At 46.6% G+C, this 20651-nt stretch overlaps 4 protein-coding genes and 1 long non-coding RNA gene across 8 annotated transcripts; 4 read left to right on the top strand and 1 right to left on the bottom strand.

Moving 5' to 3' along the window:
- Window positions 1-84: 84 nt before the first annotated feature.
- On the bottom strand, window positions 85-2052 carry LOC109513753 (uncharacterized). 3 transcript variants are annotated; one of them, XM_019866393.1, is made up of 9 exons: window positions 1952-2052; window positions 1616-1723; window positions 1499-1546; window positions 1118-1234; window positions 728-795; window positions 618-657; window positions 483-534; window positions 324-400; window positions 85-251 (listed from the first exon to the last, which is right to left on the bottom strand). In XM_019866393.1, exons 1-9 carry the CDS (start codon window positions 2021-2023, stop codon window positions 165-167), a joined length of 669 nt encoding a protein of 222 aa, XP_019721952.1. In that variant the 5' UTR covers window positions 2024-2052; the 3' UTR covers window positions 85-164. The 3 variants fall into 3 exon arrangements, with proteins under 3 accessions (XP_019721952.1, XP_019721953.1, XP_019721954.1); XM_019866394.1 differs by lacking the exon at window positions 1499-1546; XM_019866395.1 differs by lacking the exons at window positions 1499-1546; window positions 1952-2052 and having other exon boundaries at window positions 728-1234; window positions 1584-1651.
- Window positions 2053-2282: 230 nt separating this feature from the next.
- On the top strand, window positions 2283-7427 carry LOC109513748 (WAS/WASL-interacting protein family member 2). Its single transcript, XM_019866383.1, has 7 exons — window positions 2283-2412; window positions 2850-2906; window positions 2968-3079; window positions 3994-4374; window positions 4435-4584; window positions 5342-5443; window positions 5546-7427. The coding sequence occupies exons 2-7, from the start codon at window positions 2868-2870 to the stop codon at window positions 5584-5586; spliced, it is 825 nt and encodes a 274-aa protein (XP_019721942.1). The 5' UTR covers window positions 2283-2412; window positions 2850-2867; the 3' UTR covers window positions 5587-7427.
- LOC109513768 (uncharacterized) lies at window positions 3091-3826 on the top strand. Its single transcript, XR_002167854.1, has 2 exons — window positions 3091-3186; window positions 3332-3826. It is a non-coding gene; the product is annotated as an uncharacterized LOC109513768 (long non-coding RNA).
- Window positions 7428-7644: 217 nt separating the features above from the next.
- utp18 (UTP18 small subunit processome component) lies at window positions 7645-12445 on the top strand. Its single transcript, XM_019866361.1, has 13 exons — window positions 7645-7925; window positions 8002-8138; window positions 8265-8360; window positions 8572-8636; window positions 9195-9295; window positions 10282-10407; window positions 10605-10779; window positions 10843-10943; window positions 11018-11108; window positions 11183-11306; window positions 11396-11570; window positions 11641-11783; window positions 12335-12445. Exons 1-13 carry the CDS (start codon window positions 7764-7766, stop codon window positions 12357-12359), a joined length of 1521 nt encoding a protein of 506 aa, XP_019721920.1. The 5' UTR covers window positions 7645-7763; the 3' UTR covers window positions 12360-12445.
- A 733-nt stretch (window positions 12446-13178) lies between these two features.
- On the top strand, window positions 13179-19525 carry btr30 (bloodthirsty-related gene family, member 30). Of its 2 annotated transcripts, none has more exons than XM_019866348.1 (13): window positions 13179-13338; window positions 14232-14356; window positions 14596-14994; window positions 15810-15914; window positions 15984-16079; window positions 16145-16378; window positions 16448-16628; window positions 16694-16786; window positions 17274-17300; window positions 17398-17424; window positions 17520-17695; window positions 17772-17927; window positions 18984-19525. In XM_019866348.1, the coding sequence occupies exons 1-13, from the start codon at window positions 13194-13196 to the stop codon at window positions 19167-19169; spliced, it is 1950 nt and encodes a 649-aa protein (XP_019721907.1). In that variant the 5' UTR covers window positions 13179-13193; the 3' UTR covers window positions 19170-19525. The 2 variants fall into 2 exon arrangements, with proteins under 2 accessions (XP_019721907.1, XP_019721908.1); XM_019866349.1 differs by lacking the exon at window positions 13179-13338 and adding an exon at window positions 14020-14128 and having other exon boundaries at window positions 18984-19169.
- Window positions 19526-20651: the final 1126 nt, after the last annotated feature.

Raw genomic sequence — 20651 nt, 5'->3', positions numbered from 1 at the left:
TAGGTAGAAAGCGATGTGAGTTTCTCATTCGGTCATTACCGTGACAAGTCAATGATGTTGAGGAACGAGTATGTTGACATCATCTTCTTTAACATGGCAATGCATCTCAACACTTTTATTGCACAACAAAGTCAACAACAACACAAAGAAGAAAGACAAATTTATTAGTACTTTCGTCTGGTAGCGCGCCTCAGAGTCTGCTGGATCACCTCAGGAACCAGGCTCAGCTTTCCCCTGACCACTAGGCTGCCCTGCACACACACACACGCACGCGCACACACACCTCACTAGTCCTGACTTTTGTATGTGGGTGTTTAACTCACCTCATAATAGACAATGGTGGTTTCAACATCGACTACAACGGTAGCTTCTCTAGGAATCACCATTTTGTTGACTAATTCTACACACACACACACACACACACACACAATTTCAATGATGTGTTTCAATGTAAATGTGATGAAGGAATGAATGTTTCTGACCTTTCAGTTTGGATTCAATGAGTTCTTCCATCTTCTTTCTGGCATAGCCCCTCTGCAAACAAATACACACAAACGCAGTGAGGGGTGTTGTCGAGTAATACGCATTGTGTGATATTAACGGTGACTTCAACTTACAATAAGTTTTCCCCAGAACTTGGAAACTCGAATTTTACATCTAAGCAAGAAAGATCAACTCCTTAGAAGATATTACACACATGTATGTGTGTGTGTGTGTGTGTTCTCACTTGGCATTCCCATGAAGAAGAACCAGATGGTTTTCTTTGATATCCACCTTCATAGACATCTCACACATCTGCAGGAAAACCACAAGAAAGAGCTTTAATAAGAGCCAGAGGAAGAACCTCAAGAAAAACACAAGTACCAGAAGAACCATCAGATCTTCAATGAGAACCAGAATTACAAATAGAAGAAAAATCTCAAGAAGAGCTAGAAGAGCAACTTCAAGAAAAAGCTCAATTGCAACTTTAAGAACCCCATCAGGAGCCAAACACCTAAAGAAAACCAGAAGAAGAACCTCAATAAGAAACAGAAGTAGAATTTCAATGAGAGTAAGCCGAACCTTAAAAAGAACCTGAAGTAGAATCATAAGAAGTATCTGGTGTTTGGGTGCTTACCGCAATGAGTCCACGTTGTTTTCCGGGCGGTCTGGTTCTGGCGTCGATTAGAATTTGTAGTCCAGTCTCGTGAATGCTAACCGCGATGGGTTTCCTTAGCTCCACCTCCAGCGTGCTCTGCGGACAATCGCAATGCACACCGCTCATCATGTGACCTCGTGGTTAAGGAGGCGAAATGGGGATCCTACATTCATTCCCTAAAACTATAGCACTGGAGAAGAACTTGTTGATCGTGGAACTAGATAGTTCCTAAGACGACAATCCAGTGGTAGTGATCATTCATCATTGAATAGTGGAGTGAAACTTCTATTGCTGTGTGATGGGCTCACTATCTCATGGCTACAAGGGAAGGATTTGGAAGGGGCATTGTGGCTGTCTTACCGAGGAGAGACCGAAGGCTTTGAGGGCAGCAGACTTCGGGAAGCTCAACTAAGAACCAGACAAAAAGTTAACGCCATAAAAGAACTTTCACAGTAAAAGCCTGACGTCCTCACCAACCTGTGGCAGGCTGAAGGAGAACGGTCCATTGTCGTGAAGCGGCCGGAATAGTTCGTTGAAGAAATCGTCAGTAAAACACACGAATGCCATCAATGATGCATCAATGGGCTTTAGGAGAGGTAGAGGAGGACATGTATATGTATGTATACATTAAGATATATATGTGAATCCATCTCTATATGTGTACAGTATTAATGTGTACTGTATATCGTGTGGGCCATGTGGCAAGCTGACTGGAGAGAAATGTTAGCATGTTCTGTGGGAACATGACCATTTAAGTGTTTCTCTCATTCCCTAAATAAATAAATAAAATAATAATAATAATTGTGAAGTCACCTGTGGAGTCTCGGCCGTACGTTGAGGACTCGGACTCTTTGCTGTTTCATTTTCAGCGAACTTTGAGCTCATCTAAACGCACCTGACTACCACCTGCGTGACGTCACGACAACAACAAAACACATCACACCAAAAACAAATTGCACAACGTGCTGTCGTTTGAAATCTCTCCATAATATATTTTTTTAATGAGAAGTGATTTATTGATTTATCTATGTATCTTTGTGTGTGTGTGTGTGTGTGTGCGCGTCTGATTCTTTCTCATGTGTGGACGTACAGCATTTGTCTGTGCCGCGCGCGCGTGCGCGTTGAGTGAAAAGAGAGGCCCTGCGGGATGACGTAGAAAAGCGCGGTGCATGCTGGGAGGCAAGAACGAAAGCTATTGCGGAGGCCACAGGCTAGCCGCTGTCGCTGCTGCGTTGCGGTGAACATGCACACACGAGCCGCGGACTCGTGCCCAGGTGGGTAGGTGGCACAAAGCACGCCTGCGTGTGTGAAAGCGACCGCGCGCACGCTCGTGTAGAAGCGAGCTAATTTATAAAACTGCTTTGCTGTGTGTGCTAACGACTTTCAACACATTTCAATGAGTCGAGCTAACGCACGTCGCGACACTGACGATCACATTCTCATTGGAAAACTTTTGTTTTTCATTAAGCTTGCTAACTGCGTTCAATGGGCAAAAGAAGAGCACAGAAAATAGATTTCATTCATTACATATCCAAGCATTTGCAGGCAGCCCTGGGGTGTGAGGGCTTGGATTTGTGTGTGTGTGTGTGTGTGTGTGTGTGTGTGTGTGTGTGTGTGTGTGTGTGTGTGTGTGTGTGTGTGTAAATGAAGATTGCTCCTGAGCACACGTGTTCTGTGTGTGTATGTTCGGCGTGTGTGGGTGTCTCCTCAGGTGAGTGACAGCAGCAGGATGCCCCTCTCGCCACCGCAGCCCCCTGCCTTCACTCAGGTACACGCAAATGCACAAATGTAAAGATGTCACTGGTGATGACCTAGGCCCTCACCAGCAGAGCCCGGAGGAGGTGAAAGGTTGCCCCGCCCTCCTGTCAGACCTCAGCCAAGGCACGGATCACCCATACTTCCGTCTGTACCAGTACCTCCACCAGGGGGCGCCACACAAAAGTAAGAAAACAAACAGGAAGTCATATGATTAAATTGCTCTTGTCTTTACCAGAGCTGTGTACAAATTGGTAGGCTGCATCCTGTCTTGTTGTGTCTTCTTAATGTGTGTCTACACTTCCTGTGCAGTTAATGACTTCCTGTCTCATCAGTGAGCAAACCTTTCTGCCACTTTTCCCTCTTCTTTTTTGAAATTTAGTGAGCTTTCCTTCACACGGGGAAGGACAGCACTGTTTCAAACACAGATATGAAGAGAGACAGGCTACGATGGCACCACAAACTGGGGGGCAAAGGTCCCATCAAAGGCATAGACATTGTACTGTCAATTAACCTTGCTCATTTCTCAGCCCATTTTTATTAGGTTTACTTTTTTTGTCATTGTCAAAATGTGTGCCGTCAATACAGAACAGTTGGGGGTAAAAAACGGAAAGGATATTTACCCGTGAAACATTATTTTCAGTTGGTTTGCCGTATTTGTAGGACATTGTGCACGAGCATATGCGGCACATGGAACGCACCGAGGACTTGGCCCCTCTATCTTAGTGTCGCCGTAGGCTTACAGCTCAAAAGGGGCGTGTCCGAGCTACAGTAGCTCCTGGGATTGTCGTTATTCAGAACTTTTGGCGGGTTGCTCGGAGGTCATAACATTTGCTTAAAGTGGCTTAAAGGTTGCATTCAGTCCCCTCTCCGAAGCTTTTTAACAGTTGCGACAACGTATCCCCCCAGTATGTCCGGGTCATCTTCCTCAGATCGAAAAGCAAGGGAAAGTTCCAAAGTCAAAACCGCAATCCCAAAGGGCTGGTTACTGACAACATCTTGTAATTCCTGCCTGTTGAATGACTTGCTGTCTTGCTCGCAATCCCAAAGGGCTGGTTACTGACAACATCTTGTTGAATGACTTGCTGTCTTGCTTGTAGATGATTGCACAGCTGGTCCCTTGTCGCCCCGCACACCACCTGGCCATCGCCATGATGATGGTCAAAGCTCCGCCCTGACCCCTTCTACAGGCTTGGATACCACCCCACGTCCACCCCCAAATCAGAGTCGACGTGGCCACGCCCCCTCTCCACCCTCCGCCAACAACCGAGATAAGCCTCTTCCACCGGCTCCTCCCACCAAAGCCATACCAACTTCTCTGGCCCCTCCCACCTACAGCCGGGAGGCAGACCATCTGCAGCAACACGCCTCCCTCAGCAACAAGAGGGCTGCCCCTTTGCCAGGAGGCCACACCCACAACAGAGGTCCAGCCCCACCCCCTCCTCCCACCTCACCTGCCCACAGGCTGACGCCCCCTTCAGGTCAGACATCTTTTATGTTCAACATGACGACCTTCATGTGACCTTCTCATGTCCCTACAGCCACCAGAGAGGCTCCGCCCCCTCCTCTGTACAGGACGTCAGGTAGCCCTTCTCTCTCATCTGACCTCCCGGCCAGGGGTAAACCTCCTCCCCCGCCACCCCCTTCTCTCCGTCATGGGCACGCCTCCTCCATCATTCCGTCATTGTGTGGTGAGTTATTACAGAACCCCCTCCCCTCCCGGTTTAGGTTTAATTTGTTTTTGTTCTTTTTTTTTTAATGGCCTCCGTAGTTGCGTGTTCTCACCAATGTGCATTGCTTAATGAGTTATTACAGAACCCCCTCCCCTCCCGGTTTAGATTTAATTTGTTTTTGTTATTTTTTTAATGGCCTCCGTAGTTGCGTGTTCTCGCCAATGTGCATTGCTTACACTCATAACGTGGCTGCCAACAGGGAGCTCGAAAACCAGTCGGCTTTGACGACTTGGACATGTGGTGGTAAAATTTAACCACTTTTGTAAATGCTCCAGCCACTTCAATTGAGTTGTTTCCACAAGCAAGGCTTGTGTTGAGTAATGTCTCTGTCATTTTCTTTTTCAGTCAGATTTTTGTTTGAAAAGTTTTTTTTTAAGTCCACATTGCTGAGCAGTCAGTTGTGCAGCTAAAAAGTTTCACAATTGACTTCCTGGATGAACCTTTGAAGTGTCCACTTCCTCTAAATGTCTCTCTTCACAGTCCAGCCAGCTAGTCAGCAGACAGAGGAGAGTTAAGAGCTAGCCAGAAGCTAGTTAGCATCCAGTTAGTGGCCAGTTAGCAGCTAGTTGACTGCTAGTTAGCACCTAGTGGTAGCTCGTTAAAAGCTGGTTAGTGCCTAGCTAACTAAATTGATAGTAAAATTGTATTGTTGACGGACATTTATTTGACAGACATGTAAAAGTTGGGTTGTTTTCATTTTGTTTTGTTGACCCAGATGACTTTGAGTCCAAATATTTGTTTCACCCACTGGATGATTTCCCTCCTCCGGATGAGTATCGACACTTTGCCAAGATCTACCCCAGCAAGGCCTACTCAGGTCTCAAAGCAAACGACGCAAACCACAAACGACTCACGTGTCAGCTGAATAATGTAGACAGGGTGTGCTAACACAGCTAATGCTTTTGTGCATGTGATGCAGCCATGCGGGGGGCACCCCCACTACCCCCAGTGGGCAGGTGAACAACTGCACTGCACTTTGAGGATTTCATTGACTCCGCCCTCCCCCACGTGAACCACTATTGGAGGGAAGCCGAGAAGAGAGGCCACCAATTGGACGAGAAGAGTTGCTGATTGGACAAGACAGTCCCCCATTTTCTTCCTTCTCTTTGGTCACCATACTTTTACTTCGGGTCGAGCCATTGCCAACGACCAGTTCTCACATTACGGCTCGGATTTGCATTTTTAGCACACTTAGTGCGCTAACTAGGCTAACTTCTAGTGCTAACATCGTTCCGTCACTAGGCTAATGTCATCTTGATAGGCTCACGTTTCCCCACGAGGCTGACATATTCATGTCACCTCGCTTGTTTAGCTAACATTGTCTAATTAAAATCGCGTCAATAGGCTATTGTGGTCAGGCTCGGTGCTACCCTGGGGCGAGGGTCTGCTATAGCCCCGTCAAAACTCTGGTTAGCCTCAGTCAAGTCGTCTGCTGTTTTATTTTACATTTTAAAATATTTTCTATTTATTGACAAACAAGTCATTCACAAGTAGCGAGCCATTGTGTTCCAATCCAATTCCTGCTTCCATGCTTGTGCTGCACCTGTACCCTCTGTGTGTTTGGGAGGGAAGGTGTGCCAAATTAGTTTGAAGCTTTTATTATTGCCCGGTTGGCCACTCGTGTTACCCTTAACTATTTTGTTGAATGTTGTTTGGGCAAATTCTGTTCAAAACGTGTTCATGTATAGCATGCTTGTGCTGTTTATCATCCGATCGTTGCAAAACAAGAACCTCAGAAATAAGACTGAAGTGATGAAAATTAATGCCCCCCACCCACTCCAAAGACCATAGAAAAGAAAACATCTTGGTGCCATGCCTGAATGTGGTTACATCGCGAGGCTTACATTGTCACTGCTCGAAGTAACCCAGTTAGGCTAACATGTTGACATTGCCCAGGTTAACATAGTTGCATGCGAGGCTAAAGTCAATGAGCTAAGCCAATGCCATCAGATCACTAGGCAAAATAAGTGTAGAACATGGTAACGAGGCTAATTTTCATACCACTAACGTCATGTTGCTATGCTAACATTGGTAGGCTAAACATAGTCATGTTATGAACCTAGCGTCGCCTCACTAGGCTAATATCCCACCAATAAGCTATTGCAGTTGCATGGCTAGGCTTATGTCATGTTGCTAGACTAATGTTTGTGGTTACTTTGCAACGCTAACATTATAACACCGTTAGTACAGTGGTGCTTTGACATTAGGAGTTGAATTCGTTCTGTGACCCATACCTCAAATCATCTTTCCCCACTGAATTAAATGAAACAAAAAATGGTCACATTGCTAGGTTAACATGGTTGAGTCGATAGCTAGGCTATGGTTATCACATCACTTGGCTTGTCACATTGATTGGATAACATCGATGCGGTAGAGTATTTTGGCTAACGTGGTGATGTAACTTCCTGAAACAATTTCAGTACGTTTGGACAGGAAGTGGCGAATTGTTGTCTTTGATTACTCGTCCTTGCTACGTTTGTTTTATTTGTGGCATGGGTTTTTTTTGCCAAACTGTGAAAGGTCATCTTCCTGAGTGTGCTTTTATTATGAAAGGTATGAATGTGTAGGGTCATTTTCTGTGGCAGTAGTCATGTGGTATGTCAACTTGTACTTATAAGCTTTGCTATAATCATGGTCATAATAATAGCAGTAATTAGTCACTCAGAGGCTTCAATCTTCACGCACGAATAAATAAACAAAAGTGTATTTGCTGTAGTTTACATTGGTAACGATCATTAATTAACTTCCTGTTTCATCTTTCAAATCAAGCTAAATCAATAAACATGTTTCATTACACAAGATCTACATTGTTCATTTTTGTTTCATTTCCTCCTTCTTCCCTTTATCTTTTCCTTTTAAAAAGCGAAATAGTTTTTTTTTTCTTTTTTGGGTGGCTGCTTCAAGTAAACGATATGGGGGGGGGGACTTGTCCATGCACGTGAACAAGGCAATTCCCCCTCTGAGCACTGGGGGGCAGGCTCCATTTGGTGAGGGAGTTTTGTGGCTCACGTTCTTTTCCGGCAGACGTCACCGGAAATCACTTTCCCACGTGCTAAAAACACACAGTCAACCGGTCGTGACGAGAGGAAAGAAAACCAGTTGAGAAACTTTTGGAGGATTCTTTTCGGGATCCAAAAATGTCGACCAGGAAGAGGAGCACGCGCCCGTCGGACGTGGACGCGAAGGCGCCCGCAGAGGAGGCGCGCGAACGCCGGAAAAACGTCAAGAGTTTGGCGGTGTTGCGCGCGCACGAGCCTGCAGTGCAACAGCTGGAGGAGCTCGTGTTTGGTGACGTGCAGGTAACCCCCCGCATGTGATGCCATCAGGAAACAAACGTGAAAAGCAGTCAACATTTGTGCGTGCGTTTGATCTAAGGATGATGCTGAGGAGGATGAGGAAGAAGAAAAAGAAAAAGCTTTGGTCCAATCGGACAAGGAGACGGAGGAGCGTTTACGTCCTCCACCAATCAAAAGAGCTGCTTGGGTTGATGAAGATGATGAGTTAGAGGAAGAGTAAGTGTACGCACGCACGCGAGCGTGTGATTGCACGGCGCTACTTGCAATCATTTTCTTGACTTGTCATGGCAACATCAGCAGGCTAAGCTAACATTTGAGGATGTGTCTACTTGTCATTGTCAGGGTGGATATGAGGCATCGTTTCCGGAGCGACCTGATGCGAGGACATACCGAGGCAACCCTCAGCAAGAAAAAACTGCAGCAAAGGATGAGAGACCAGTCAGTACAAGCACACACACACACACCCACACACACACACACCCACACACACACACACCCACACACACACACACCCACACACACACACACCCACACACACACACACCCACACACACACACACCCACACACACACACACCCACACACACACACACTGGCATTGGTCACGTGTGCACTTCAGGCACACTCAAGCCTGTGTGCGTGTTTGTCAGATTCCAGAAGTCGATGGGCGGAGCTCCATCCTGGGCCGTTGGCAGCGGCAGGAAGTCTGTGAAAGGTAAAAACACAACAATGCAAATGCAGCAGTTCCCAGGTTGCAAAAGTACTCACATCCTGTACTTTTGTAGGGTTCTGGTTCTACATACAAATTGGGTTTGCTGTGTGACCACACTTGTAACTCAAAACCCTGGTATCTGAAATCATCTTTTCCCATTGAAATGTGCATGATGATTTAATACTGCAATCCAATTAATTGTGCTGCGCCATTGGGTGTGGTAGCCTTTTCCACTGGGTGGCAGTAACATATAACACAGTCACGCAGAGACAAACCAAGTAGAATACAGTGCTGGTTCTTCTACTTCTCAGTAATCTTTTGCAAGGATAAAGAATATGTGCCTGTCAGTATTATTATATTATCTGTTTGTGTGTTTTGCACCACCATCTGTGTTCAAATATCTATTACTTCAAGGGTTGTAAAAGGCGCCACTGCCGAACTCCAAATGCTTGTCAAGATAGAAACGCATCCAATCAACCGCTCACCTGTGTGTGTGTGTGTGTGTGTGTGTGTGTGTGTGTGTGTGTGTGTGTGTGTGTGTGTGTGTGTGTGTGTTGGTAGATGACGATGAAGATGGGGACGAAGACGAAGATGACGACCTACTCAAGAGGACGGGAAACTTTGTGGCGTCTTCGGACAGTTTGTCAAGCGGCATCCTCGGGGTTGGTGCTCATATGCACATGCGTGTTCTTTGTGGCGCTTTGTGTGCGTGTGCGTGTGTGCATGCGTGTACGTTCGTGTGCACAACAGCCCCGCCCTCTAGTAGCTGTTTTGTTAGTCACTTGGCAGTCGTCATCACTACATGCATGTTGCTGCATGGTCGTCTTGACAACCACACCATCAATGTGGCTGGTCTGTAAAAGTCACGTTCAGGCGTGGTTGTCCTGACAGCGCGCCTGTAAATTCACACCATGTTGAGCGCTGCTCAACATACTTGTTGTCAGGACAAGTGCGTTGCTGTTGTCGTGACATCATCATTCTCAACCACGCCCATATTCTGCTTGCCAAGCCGACAGGTGTGTTGACCCATTGTTCTCATGGTGAGAGTGCACATTTTGGTGGTCACGTCGACCAAAACGTCAGTGTGTCTGGTTATCATCGATAGGTTTTATTTGTGCAGTTTATTTTATTTCATTCAGCATGAATCTAAAATCAAACAGTCAAAGACATGTTTGAAATGGGTTACCCCTGAAGCATTGCTTATAAGCGCCAAACCCTGATCGTCATTCTTTCCAATTCAGTTGAGTAATTGCTGATATAAGGTATTTCACTCAGAATGCTAAATATACATTTGTCGAAACAATCGTACCCACAATTAGTCATAGCCAAACGTTTGAATCCGGAACGATCAGATTTCAGCTCAATTCGACAAAAAAAAAAAAGAACTCAAGATTTGTCACGAGCCATACAAATATTTCATTTTTGAGCTTTTTGAAATTGTCAACACTTCTTTGATTTCAGTTGATTACATATTTTCACTCTTTTCAATGTAGTACAAAATCTCATTTGTTTAAACTTTTATCCTGCTCTTTTTTTCATCACCATGACGACCATGTATGTGTTTTGTGGCCGATGATGAGCTGCTATGCTGATGATGTGGTTGTCACGGCGACATGTTTGTTGACGTTGTGCCATTGGTGCGCTTCAGATGAAGAGGTGTTGCCACGCCAATGCGGCGCGGCCATCTTCTGATCGTCTGACGTCGGTCCAGTTCCACCCGTCGGCTCAAGTGGTCTTGACAGCCGGTCTCGACTGCTCGCTGTCCCTTTTCCAGGTCAGTCGGCTGTGACTCCCCAACCACTTAAATGACATTTTCATATGGAAGACCTAGATGGTTCATCAACTGAAAATTGGGCCATAATTTTCCATGTGGCGGAGCTAGATAATTCCGTCATCAGTTGTCAGCAAACATGTGAATGATGTCACCATGTAACAGGAAGTGCCGCGCATGCGTGTTCCTCTGCGCCGTAGGTGGACGGCAAGACCAACGGTAAAATCCAGAGCGTCCACCTGGACCGCTTCCCCGTTCACAAGGCTCGTTTCAGTTGCCACGGCGACACCGTCATCGCCACCAGCACGAGGAACAAAATATTCTACATGTACGACATGATGGAAGGACGCATCACACCGGTGCAGCACGTCAGAGGTACCTCTGCACACACGCGCCTCATTGAGACTTGTGAGTGCTCACGTGTGTGGGTGCATTCAGGGCTGCAAGAGCCTCGGGTGAAGGAGTTCTGCGTGAGCCCTGCGGGGGACGCTCTGCTGCTGACAGGGACTCGAGGATACCTGCACATGGTCACGCTCAAGGTATGCGCTCGTCGCACTTTGACAATTCGAGTGAGGTTGCTGCTAAAAGTTGACGAGCCCAATGTGCGCACCAGACCAAGGAGGTGGTGAGCAGCATGAAGCTGAACGGCGAGGTGGTGGGCGTGGCTATGAACAGCGACGGCAGCAAAGTGTTTGCTAACTCAGGCAAGTTGATCATGTAACAGTAACAATGACATCATCACAACGGCTGAATAACGACATGACTGCGGTGACCTCAGAGGATGGCGAGGTGTACGTGTGGGACGTGCGTAGCAGTCGCTGTCTATGCAGGTTCGTGGACCACGGCTGCGTCGCCAGCACGGCAATCGCCACGTCCGCCGACGGACGCTACCTGGCGTGCGGGTAAGACGCGCAGATTTGTCATGTCATGCCACGTACTGTCTCATGACGTCATGTCGCGTTTATTTAGGATGTGTTCTTTTTCATTTCAGCTCGCGGGCGGGCGTAGTCAACGTGTACTCGCAGGAGGCGTGTCTTAAATCTGCCAATCCCACGCCCCTGAAGGCCATCATGAATCTGCTGACCCCTGCCACCGCACTCACCTTTAACTCCAGCGCAGAGATCCTGGCCATTGCCTCACAACACGAAGACGAAGCCGCCAAACTGGTGAGGCGGAAATGTGGTCGCCTGGACAACGTTCCACCGTGATAACAAACGACCACCGTGTCATCATCAGGTTCACATTCCCAGCATGAGTGTCTTCTCCAACTTTCCTGTGGCCAAGAGGAAGTTTGTCTACCGGGTTTCCTGCATGGATTTCTCACCTCACAGTGGCTTCTTCTCATTGGCTAACAACAAAGGACACGCCCCCCTCTTTAGGTCAGACAGCCAATCAGAGGCACGGGTCATTTAATAAAATGCAGACATCTGGCTTAATTGCTTATTATGATTTAGTTCTGTGAGTGAAAGTGCCGAAAGGCTGAAAAATACACTTCACCATTGATTCATTGCACTTTGCTGACAACGTATTGTTTTGAAATTGGCTGCTGAGAGACATCACGAGTGTCTCAACTCGTTCATCATTTGGAGCTGCAACTTACCAGCCTGACATTTGGTGATGATGTGTTTCAAGAGAAGAGAACAAAATGAACACAAATGTCAGCCACAGTCACAATTGAGCTATGTTCAAACTACAGGGCGTGATGCCTAATTCACTTTTTTTATGCAATCTTGTGTACTCGTTCACATCACAAAAACAAATGCGACTTCTAATTTGAACATAATGCGTCCGTGATTTGAGAGACTCGACACACACAAAACACGATATCAGTCAGCACTTTTTACAGAAGTAAATCAGTGTTGTCAAGTCTGAACAATGAGACACTTTAGTAATTCACCTGTTGTGTGTGTGTATGTTTATGTGTGCGCAGACTGCTGCACTACAAGGGCTTCTGAGGATGAAGAAGAGGGCAGAGTCACTTGTCCTTAAAGTCATGGGACATGCACACGTTTGTCATGAAATAAACTTTCTTGTCTTTTCTTGGGCTTGATGAATTATTTCATTTTGACTGTTAGCTTAGCTTAGTGTAGCTCAGCCTGGCACAAATACCAGACAGCGTGCGTACGTTTCTCCGGATATGCAACAGCGGTCAATCCCGACTGATGTCGGCCAGCTCTGCCGTCAATGACTTCACTGACAAGACGCCGGTCTGACTGTCCACGTTCCACCTTGACTGGACCAACAAGTCGATATCAATGCGTTTGGAGAAATAGTTGCAATGGTTTGAAAATTTTGTGGAATGAGCGAGCTTCACATACTACCATTGAGGTGAGTGAAGTGGGCAAGGAGAGCCACACTCTCAGCTCTTCCTCAAATTCCACTCACAATTCAAAGAACCACATGCTACATTACGTGTCAATGTCTCGGCCTTCCGAAGTGGAGTTTGCATGTTCTCTCTGTGCCTGTGTGGGTTTTTTTTCCGGGTAGTCTTGTGGTTTCCTTCCACATTTTTAAATAAAAAAATAAAAGTGTGGTAGGTTAATTCATCACCCTATGTGTGTCCTGAGATTGGTTGGCAACAGTTCAGGGTGTAACCCGCCTACTGCCCCGCATTTCACAGCTGCCAATGGCTCCAGCACACCCGTAACCCTTGTGGAGATCAACCGGTTCAGATGATGGATGTCCATTCTTGTGTTTTATATTTTGTTTAGTTGTATTTTTTACTGCTTTGTGTCCTGTAACACTCGTGCGATTTTCTTGGAAGTAAAATGAATGGGGGTATCCATCCAATGGTGAGTGTCGCAGTGAGGTGTCGTGGTGATCGACCGTCACGCAAACATGTGGCCCGACCACTTTTGCCAGACCACGCCCCTGCAAACGTCACAGTGAAACTTGCGTTTCAGGCTGAGCAGAAACGCAACTGCCGAGAAGCAGGTAAGAAAACTTTTGACAGATTTTGATGCACTTTGCAACCTCGGACCTCATTTTTCTCCCCAAGTCAAATGCCTCGTGGGAGCGACCAAGATCGTCACTTTATTTTGAAAGGAACAGCTACTGCGGTGGCAAAAATTGAGAATGAACGCTAGTGGAGCAGCTGATAGAATATGAGCAGCGTTTTTATTTAGAGGCCGGGGTAAGGGGGGGGAGTAATAACTAAAAGCATTTATGTTGAAAGGAACACGTGCAAATAAATAGGTGAACCTCAACAAGTTCCTTTTATTTCGAAAGGAACAGCTCCATGTATGCATTGAATCTGAACAGACTTTTAGTGTGAAAGTAAAACCCATGAGTGAATGGGAACTTTTGTTTTGAAAGGGTGCTGACAAACACGCGATGAAAATGCTCAGGATAACGATGCTAGCATGTGTCGCATTTCATCCACCACAGCAGCAGGGGACAGCAGAGGACAAACAGGTGAAAGGCCACCGCTCAGCTTTGCGCTTTTCTTGGCCCCTTTATGATTGACATGTCACATGAAGCCCGTATGTCAATGTCAGTGAACCGACAGGTTGTGGAATGGCACTCATGTTGTCAAATGCTGTGTGTGTGGTGAGAAACAGCGAGCATTTGTAATTGTGCGAGTGAGAGTTTGTGTATGTGTTTTTGTGTGACAGTCATTGGTGCTATTTGGCTCGGCCCCCCCATCACACCTGGTGCCAATCAAATAGGCAGTCATCAGAGTTGTGGGTCACGTGACAGGAAGTAGATGGTTTCTTATTTGTATGTGAGTGCTGAGGAATGGGGCGTTGCCTTCGAGGCACTTCCTGTTTCACCTGTTCTTCCCGGGCTAAGGCAAATATTGACGTAGATGTACATTTTGTGGCCAGGAAACAAGATGGCAGAGGCGGCGATGGCGCCCGATCTGTTCACAGAGCAGGAACTCACCTGCTCCATTTGTCTCGACCTCTTCACTGACCCTGTCTCCACACCATGCGGTCACAACTTCTGCCAGGTACATACCAACAACACACACTCATTAGTATCACATGACTGTTTGATTTGCATGCTGTCAGTGTGTTATATGACTGTGTGCTAACTTAGCATCAGTATGTGATGTCAGTGGTTTGTGTGTTAGCATCCGTGTGTCACGCGACTGGTTAGTGGACTAGCTTAGGTTCATTGTGTTACAATACAGTTTGGTTAGCATGCTAGCTTCTTAGCCCCAGTGTTTATGCTCCCTTTTTTTTTCAGGCTTGTATCGGCGGGTACTGGGCATCGACCACCACATGCACATGTCCGCTTTGCAAATACGCCTTTGAAGAGCGTCCACAGCTGAGCATCAACAAAGTTTTCGCTGTGATCACGGAGAATTACAAAATTTCTCGCTACGGCAACGCCACCGCATCTAGCGTGCCAGCCAACAGCACCAACCCGTTTGTGAAGGCGTCTAATGAGGACGTGATTTGGTGCGACGTGTGCACGGGGATCAAGCAGCCGGCCGTCAGCTCCTGCTTGACATGCACGGCGGCGTATTGCGCCGAACACGTCCGGCCCCATCACAACACACCCTTCTACGCCAAGCATCCTCTCATGGACCCACAGCAGGCGCTCAGGGGACGCACCTGCTCACTACACCGCCGCCTGTTGGAGGTGAGAGGATGGACAGCACAACATGCCAACGTGCCAGATCATACGTGATCGCATGTTAACAAAGCAAAAGAAACCTCAATGATCATTGATGATACGTGATCATCTGTGTAATCATAATACTTGGAATATACAGTGGTGCCTTGACATATGAATGGCGAACTGATACGAGCCGTCATTTTTTTTTTGTTTGTTTGTTTTTGGGTGGCAGTGAACTCAACTTACACTTCACCAATTTGGATAATAGTGAAACAACGGCTTAAGGAAAGGCCAGAAGTAGGCTAACGCTAATTAGCATCTATGTTACGGTACTTCCATTCTTTAAACACCAGATTGAACACAAATGGTTCAGAAACATGTCGACAGACAATATAACAGTACTCAGACATGTATTCTTTATCCTTTGAATAGAACCGCTAATATTAGTGCTGTATTGATGAGCTCCAAAAGGATTTAAGAGGTCTTCGAAATCCTTCAATGAGCAGTCCATCCAGCCGTCTTTTATTGCTCACTTGGTGGCTGAGATTGCAAAATCAAGGTTTTTATAAAGACCAATATTATGGAGTGCTAATTCTCCTAATTCAAATACAAATTCTGACATTTTTTTGTTGTTTTTGCTTTTTTGGGGATGTGAGGGGGGCGGGTGCTGGACCGAATTCATTGCATTTCCCGCCCTTTCAGTGGGCAAAGAGGATGTGAGTTAGGAGACTCAATTGAAGAGGTACCTCAAAGCACGACTGTACGTGATCCTATGCAGTCATACGTGATGATACGTGAAGGTGCATGATGTTGGTGTGTTGTGATGCGTCGACGTTCAGGTGTTCTGTCGGACCTGTCAGCGTTGCATTTGTGCCATCTGTGTGCTGGAGGACCACCGAACTCACCAGACTGTCTCGGTCCAGACTGAACGACTCAGCAAACAGGTACGTGCCCTTTCCACGCACCCTCATTTCCTGTTCCCTGTCAAACTCATCGTGCGGCTACCTGTGTAGAAACACGTGGCGAGGACGGAGCAGGAGATCTTGAACAGGATAAAGGACAAGCAGATGATCTTGGCCGAGCTGAAGACCAAGATGGACGGTGTCAAGGTCGGAGTCTTTGTTTCCCAACCCATGTTGCAAGCATTGTTAACGCGGTAACGTGTTAATGGCAGAACTACGGCGAGCGAGAGCGCGGAGAAGTGGAAACGTTGCTGGATGAGGCGGCCAGCTCCCTGGACCGTCTCCGAGCCCAGGTGGTGGGCGGAGTCCAGCAGCAGATGGGGGCGGTCCTGGCCAGGGGCGAGGGCCAAGTCAGCCTTCTGGAGGCGGAGCTCGGACAGCTGACGGACAGACGGGCCCAGCTAGAGACTCAGGCTGTCAGTCAGGACCACATTGGATTCCTGCAGGTCGTACGGGAACTCGGGTGACGTCGGCGACGTCGGTGACATCAGCTGACCTTTGATGTGTTCGTTCAGAGCTTCTCAGAGGCCACGTCGCCATTGGGCTCGGACGAGCCCATCAACGTGGACGACCTGGACCTCAACCTCTACTTCAACCTGGGCGGAGTCAAGGCAGCGCTGGCTGAAGTTCGAGACAGGATGGAGGACGCCAGGTTGGGCGGCGGCGGCGGCGGGGCCAGAGGATCCGTGGCTTCCCGTGAGCGGCGCCGCCAGCCAGAGATCCATCTTGGTTTCCGCCCGTTCACATACCGTGTATTGCAGTGTTGTCGAGTGACCAGATGATGGCGGCGGAGAGCATGCTCAATCTCAGAGGAAGCAGCAGCAGCCTGAGGAGGAGCCAATGGGCACTCAGAGGTCATCCGCTTCAGCTTCAGCAACTTTGCATTTCCCAGTGGATGAATTTGATTGCAGCGTCTTCATCTGCTGGAGGATCTATCTCACTGGTCAAGACTCGAGTCAACTCAGGAGACCAAAATGTTTCTTGCGTTCTCATCAGGGAGAAGTCTTGAGGAGACTAATTCGCCCAGAAGTTGCCACGAGAAGACTCCGTATGCAGCTCGACGTGGTCTAGCTTTGTTGCGCGGATGCCACCGGTCTTGAAGGTGTCACAGAGAATTAGTCTCTGTGACATCTCACAGACCGGCTGGAAACTTGGGAAGCAAAAAAACCCAAAACATTTCAATTGAGCGAGATTCTCTGGAAACCCGGCTAGTCTCCAGAAGACATTGCCGACACGTCTCTGTAATCATCGTAGTTGCCATCTGCTCGCCAGTGAGAAAGATCCTTAAGTCATTTTTTATTGTGAAAGCGAGACTGACGCTGGCTTCCCGTTTCCTTTCAGACATGAAGAAGATGAAGCCGGTGTCGGGTGCGTACGTCCAACATTCACACTGTGTCATCAGCTTCACCAAATTCATTCGATTCAACGACTAAAAGTGCGTTTATGTTGTGTTGGGGTCACCCAGGTCACAAGAAGGCTCGCGCGTACATGGGTGAGAACCTATGACCTTTCCTCATGTCATCAGGAGCGCTTTTGTTAGCATCGATGAGGCTCACGGCGGCGCGCTACGCTCTCCTTGGTCTTCAGACGATGTGACCTTGAACCCGATGACGGCGTACCCTTTCCTGATCCTGTCGGAGGACAGGAAGCAGGTGAAGCGTGGTGAGAAGCTGCAGTTTTATCGCAACAGTCAGCATCGATTTGACGTATGGTCGTGCATCACAGCCAAGGAAGGATACGCCACTGGACGACACTACTGGGAGGTCTGTAATTCTGTCACTGTGCCTATATGTGAGTGTGTGACTGTGTGTGTATTTGTGTGTGCGCACGCGCACACAGGTGATGGTGGGCGAGAACAAAGACTGGAAGTTGGGCGTGGCAACTGAGTCTGCACAGAGGAAGGGCCTGTTTGATATGAGCCCATCCAATGGATATTTCGCCCTCTGGTGGAGCGGCAGCCAACTGCGAGCACTCACTGCACCGCCACTCACCAAGGTACCGCCTACTTGTTTCCCGTTGCCCCGTAGCAAATATTTGTAGGGCTGCATCAACAAATTGAAACAAATCGATGATTGAAAGGGTTGACTCACAATTTTTTAGTCAACTGTGCCGTTGTTGAGGGACCCAGAGCCTGTTCACTAAACCAACAAATATGCAGAATTTTGTCGCTGGATTGACACAGGGAAGGTAGTGAAGTTGGTCAAGCCTGAAAATCTTGGTGAAAAGCTCTGGTGTGTAAATTCCAGTTAATTCGGGGGTCGGCAACACGCGGCTCCAGAGCTGCATGCGGCTATTTGGCGACATCTAGTGGCTCCCTGGAGCTTTATGAAAAATGTTTGAAAATGAAAAAAGATTTTGATAGTAGGCTAATATAGCTCAAATAGATATAGATACATGTTGCAGCTTCGAAAAAGGAGAGCTTTGGTGTTGGTTTTTTAAAACGTACACTTCATTTCTGCTTTTAACAGTCTCGACAAACACACACACGTCTGCGTCCGACTCTGTGCCTTCTCTCTTCTCGTTTGACTCGAGAGGCATTCAAAGACAGCCTCCGAAAAACGGAAATTCATGATCACTTCACTGACACTAAGAAAAGCGAAAATAATGCACCAAAACAAAAAAATCAAGCGAGGAAATCACAAAATAAATTCTATGGGGGAGTTTGTGAACACACAACAAAGGAATGAATAACAAACAATTGTGAGACAGTCCAGTCTCCTACATACAAACAGCATGTGTTTCCTTCATTATAAGTTTTATAGAAGGCTTTTATTTTTTTGCGACTCCGGCCATATTTGTTTTTTGTTTTTTTTTGTCCTATATGGCTCTTTCAACACTTTGGGTTGCCGACCCCTGAGTTAATTGAAATAATGGGTGTTTTTTTCAATTAAGATATTGAAATGTTAAAAATTTGATTAATCAATTCATCGAAAAAAAAATAGTCTGGAGATTATTCATTTATTAGTTGCAGCCCTAAATATTTGGATGTGCTGTGTTCCTATTTGACAGGCGGGCTTGACTGCATTTGCGTGCTTCTTTTTCACCTACCAGGTCAAGGCCCCGCCCAAACTGCGTCAGATGGGTGTGTTCCTGGACGTGGAGGCGGGGCAAGTGTCCTTCTACAACGCCAAATCGGGTTCCGAGATCTTCAGCTTCAACTGCGGCGAATTCACTGAGCAGATGTTCCCGCTGTTCGGCACTGGAGACAAAGAGGTGCCCCTCATCATCCTCACCTGAGGCGTCCGCCATCATGGCAGCAACTGCTGCTTCTCGTCTGTGCAGTCATTTCCCTCATCTGGCTATACTGGTCCTCGATAGTTCCGTAAAATGTCCATTCGCGCTGATTGGAGAATCGGGAATGCGGCAACGATTGTCAACGCATTGGCGACTGTTGAATTTTTGCCGACTCTATACGCGCATTTCGATATGCTGGACGAGACAGTGGAGTCGTGCGTCAAGTGAAAAATAGTTTAAGAACACAACTTTGGCACCCGTAATGACGTCATTGCTCTTGCATTACAATGAACTGGATCAACGTCATTTGGTGGACCTATCATAAAAACACTTCAACTAATAAATACATTCCAAACACATTCTTACTGTTTAAAGATATTTTTTTATTTTCTCAATTTCATAGAAGCAAAGGGAGCGGCGAGATTCTGGCACATGAAATGATTGTCTAGTGTAGAGCTGCAATGAATGTTTGCATATTTTTTTTCATTCATCGATGAATTGGATCAGAAAAAAAAAATCATATTTGGTCCATAACATCGAGCAGAAAATGGGCAAAAACCTTGCCGATTGTTTCCCCAAAGTAAAAATATCTTATTTTGGGGAAAAAAACCCCACAAAGACAACACTGGTGAATAGCAAATTCCAATCCGGGATTACTTTTTGTGTGTTCTGAAACTCATGTTTGACGTGGATTGAAAGAATGTGTACTTTTTACTCGCACATCTGGTTTTGGAGATATTGATCTAAAAAAGCTTGCGCAATCAGGATTTTACCGTGTGTTGTTACTTGGAATTTATAGCTATGACTTTCAGCAAAAAAAAAATCCACTTGTTGCTAAACCTAACCCCTAATTACTAAATTACTAATTATAAATATTATGGAAACTTGATGTGTTCGAGAAAACAAGAGCAACAATGAATTCCACAAAGTTGATTTGCATCTCTGATGAAAAAAAAATGGAGTGCAAATTTCGGTCTACAAAAATTGGAAAATATTGTCTGTGGAGAAGTTGAAATTAAGGGTTTAAGTGAAACAAAGTCTCAAAACGATTCCTCAAAACATTTGTCAATGGAAGATTCCTTGTTGGATGTCCAGCGGATGTTTGTATGAGAAATGTCGAGCCCCCTTGTGGAGTCACCCTTTCGTCGAGTCTGTTGCTGGCAAACGGAAGGCTACGTTCACGCTGGAGGTCAATTCCGATGTTTTTGCTCACGGGTGACGCGTATTTTTTTTTCACTTCGAGGTGAACTTTTTATTTTATTTTTTTCCAAAACCGATTTTTTATATGAATGTGAGGGCAGTCTGGTCGCGCTCGTCGGCCGAGACGTCCCCAAAATGCGACAAACATCGCTGTTGTTCGACAAAACTGAAGAAGAGGAGAAACATGCAAAAGATGCAGCTTGATTTACAATTCACCTTTGAAAAGAAATGCTTCGCTGTGTGGGCAAGTGTTTTGGTGGAATTAGGGGGCGGGGGGAGGGGGTC

Source organism: Hippocampus comes, unplaced genomic scaffold (genome assembly GCF_001891065.2).
Source record: "Hippocampus comes isolate QL1 unplaced genomic scaffold, H_comes_QL1_v1.1 scaffold99, whole genome shotgun sequence".
NCBI classification, from domain to species: domain Eukaryota; kingdom Metazoa; phylum Chordata; class Actinopteri; order Syngnathiformes; family Syngnathidae; genus Hippocampus; species Hippocampus comes.
The sequence above is the reverse complement of the archived record's forward strand: the minus strand, read 5'-3'. Positions and strand labels throughout refer to the sequence as shown.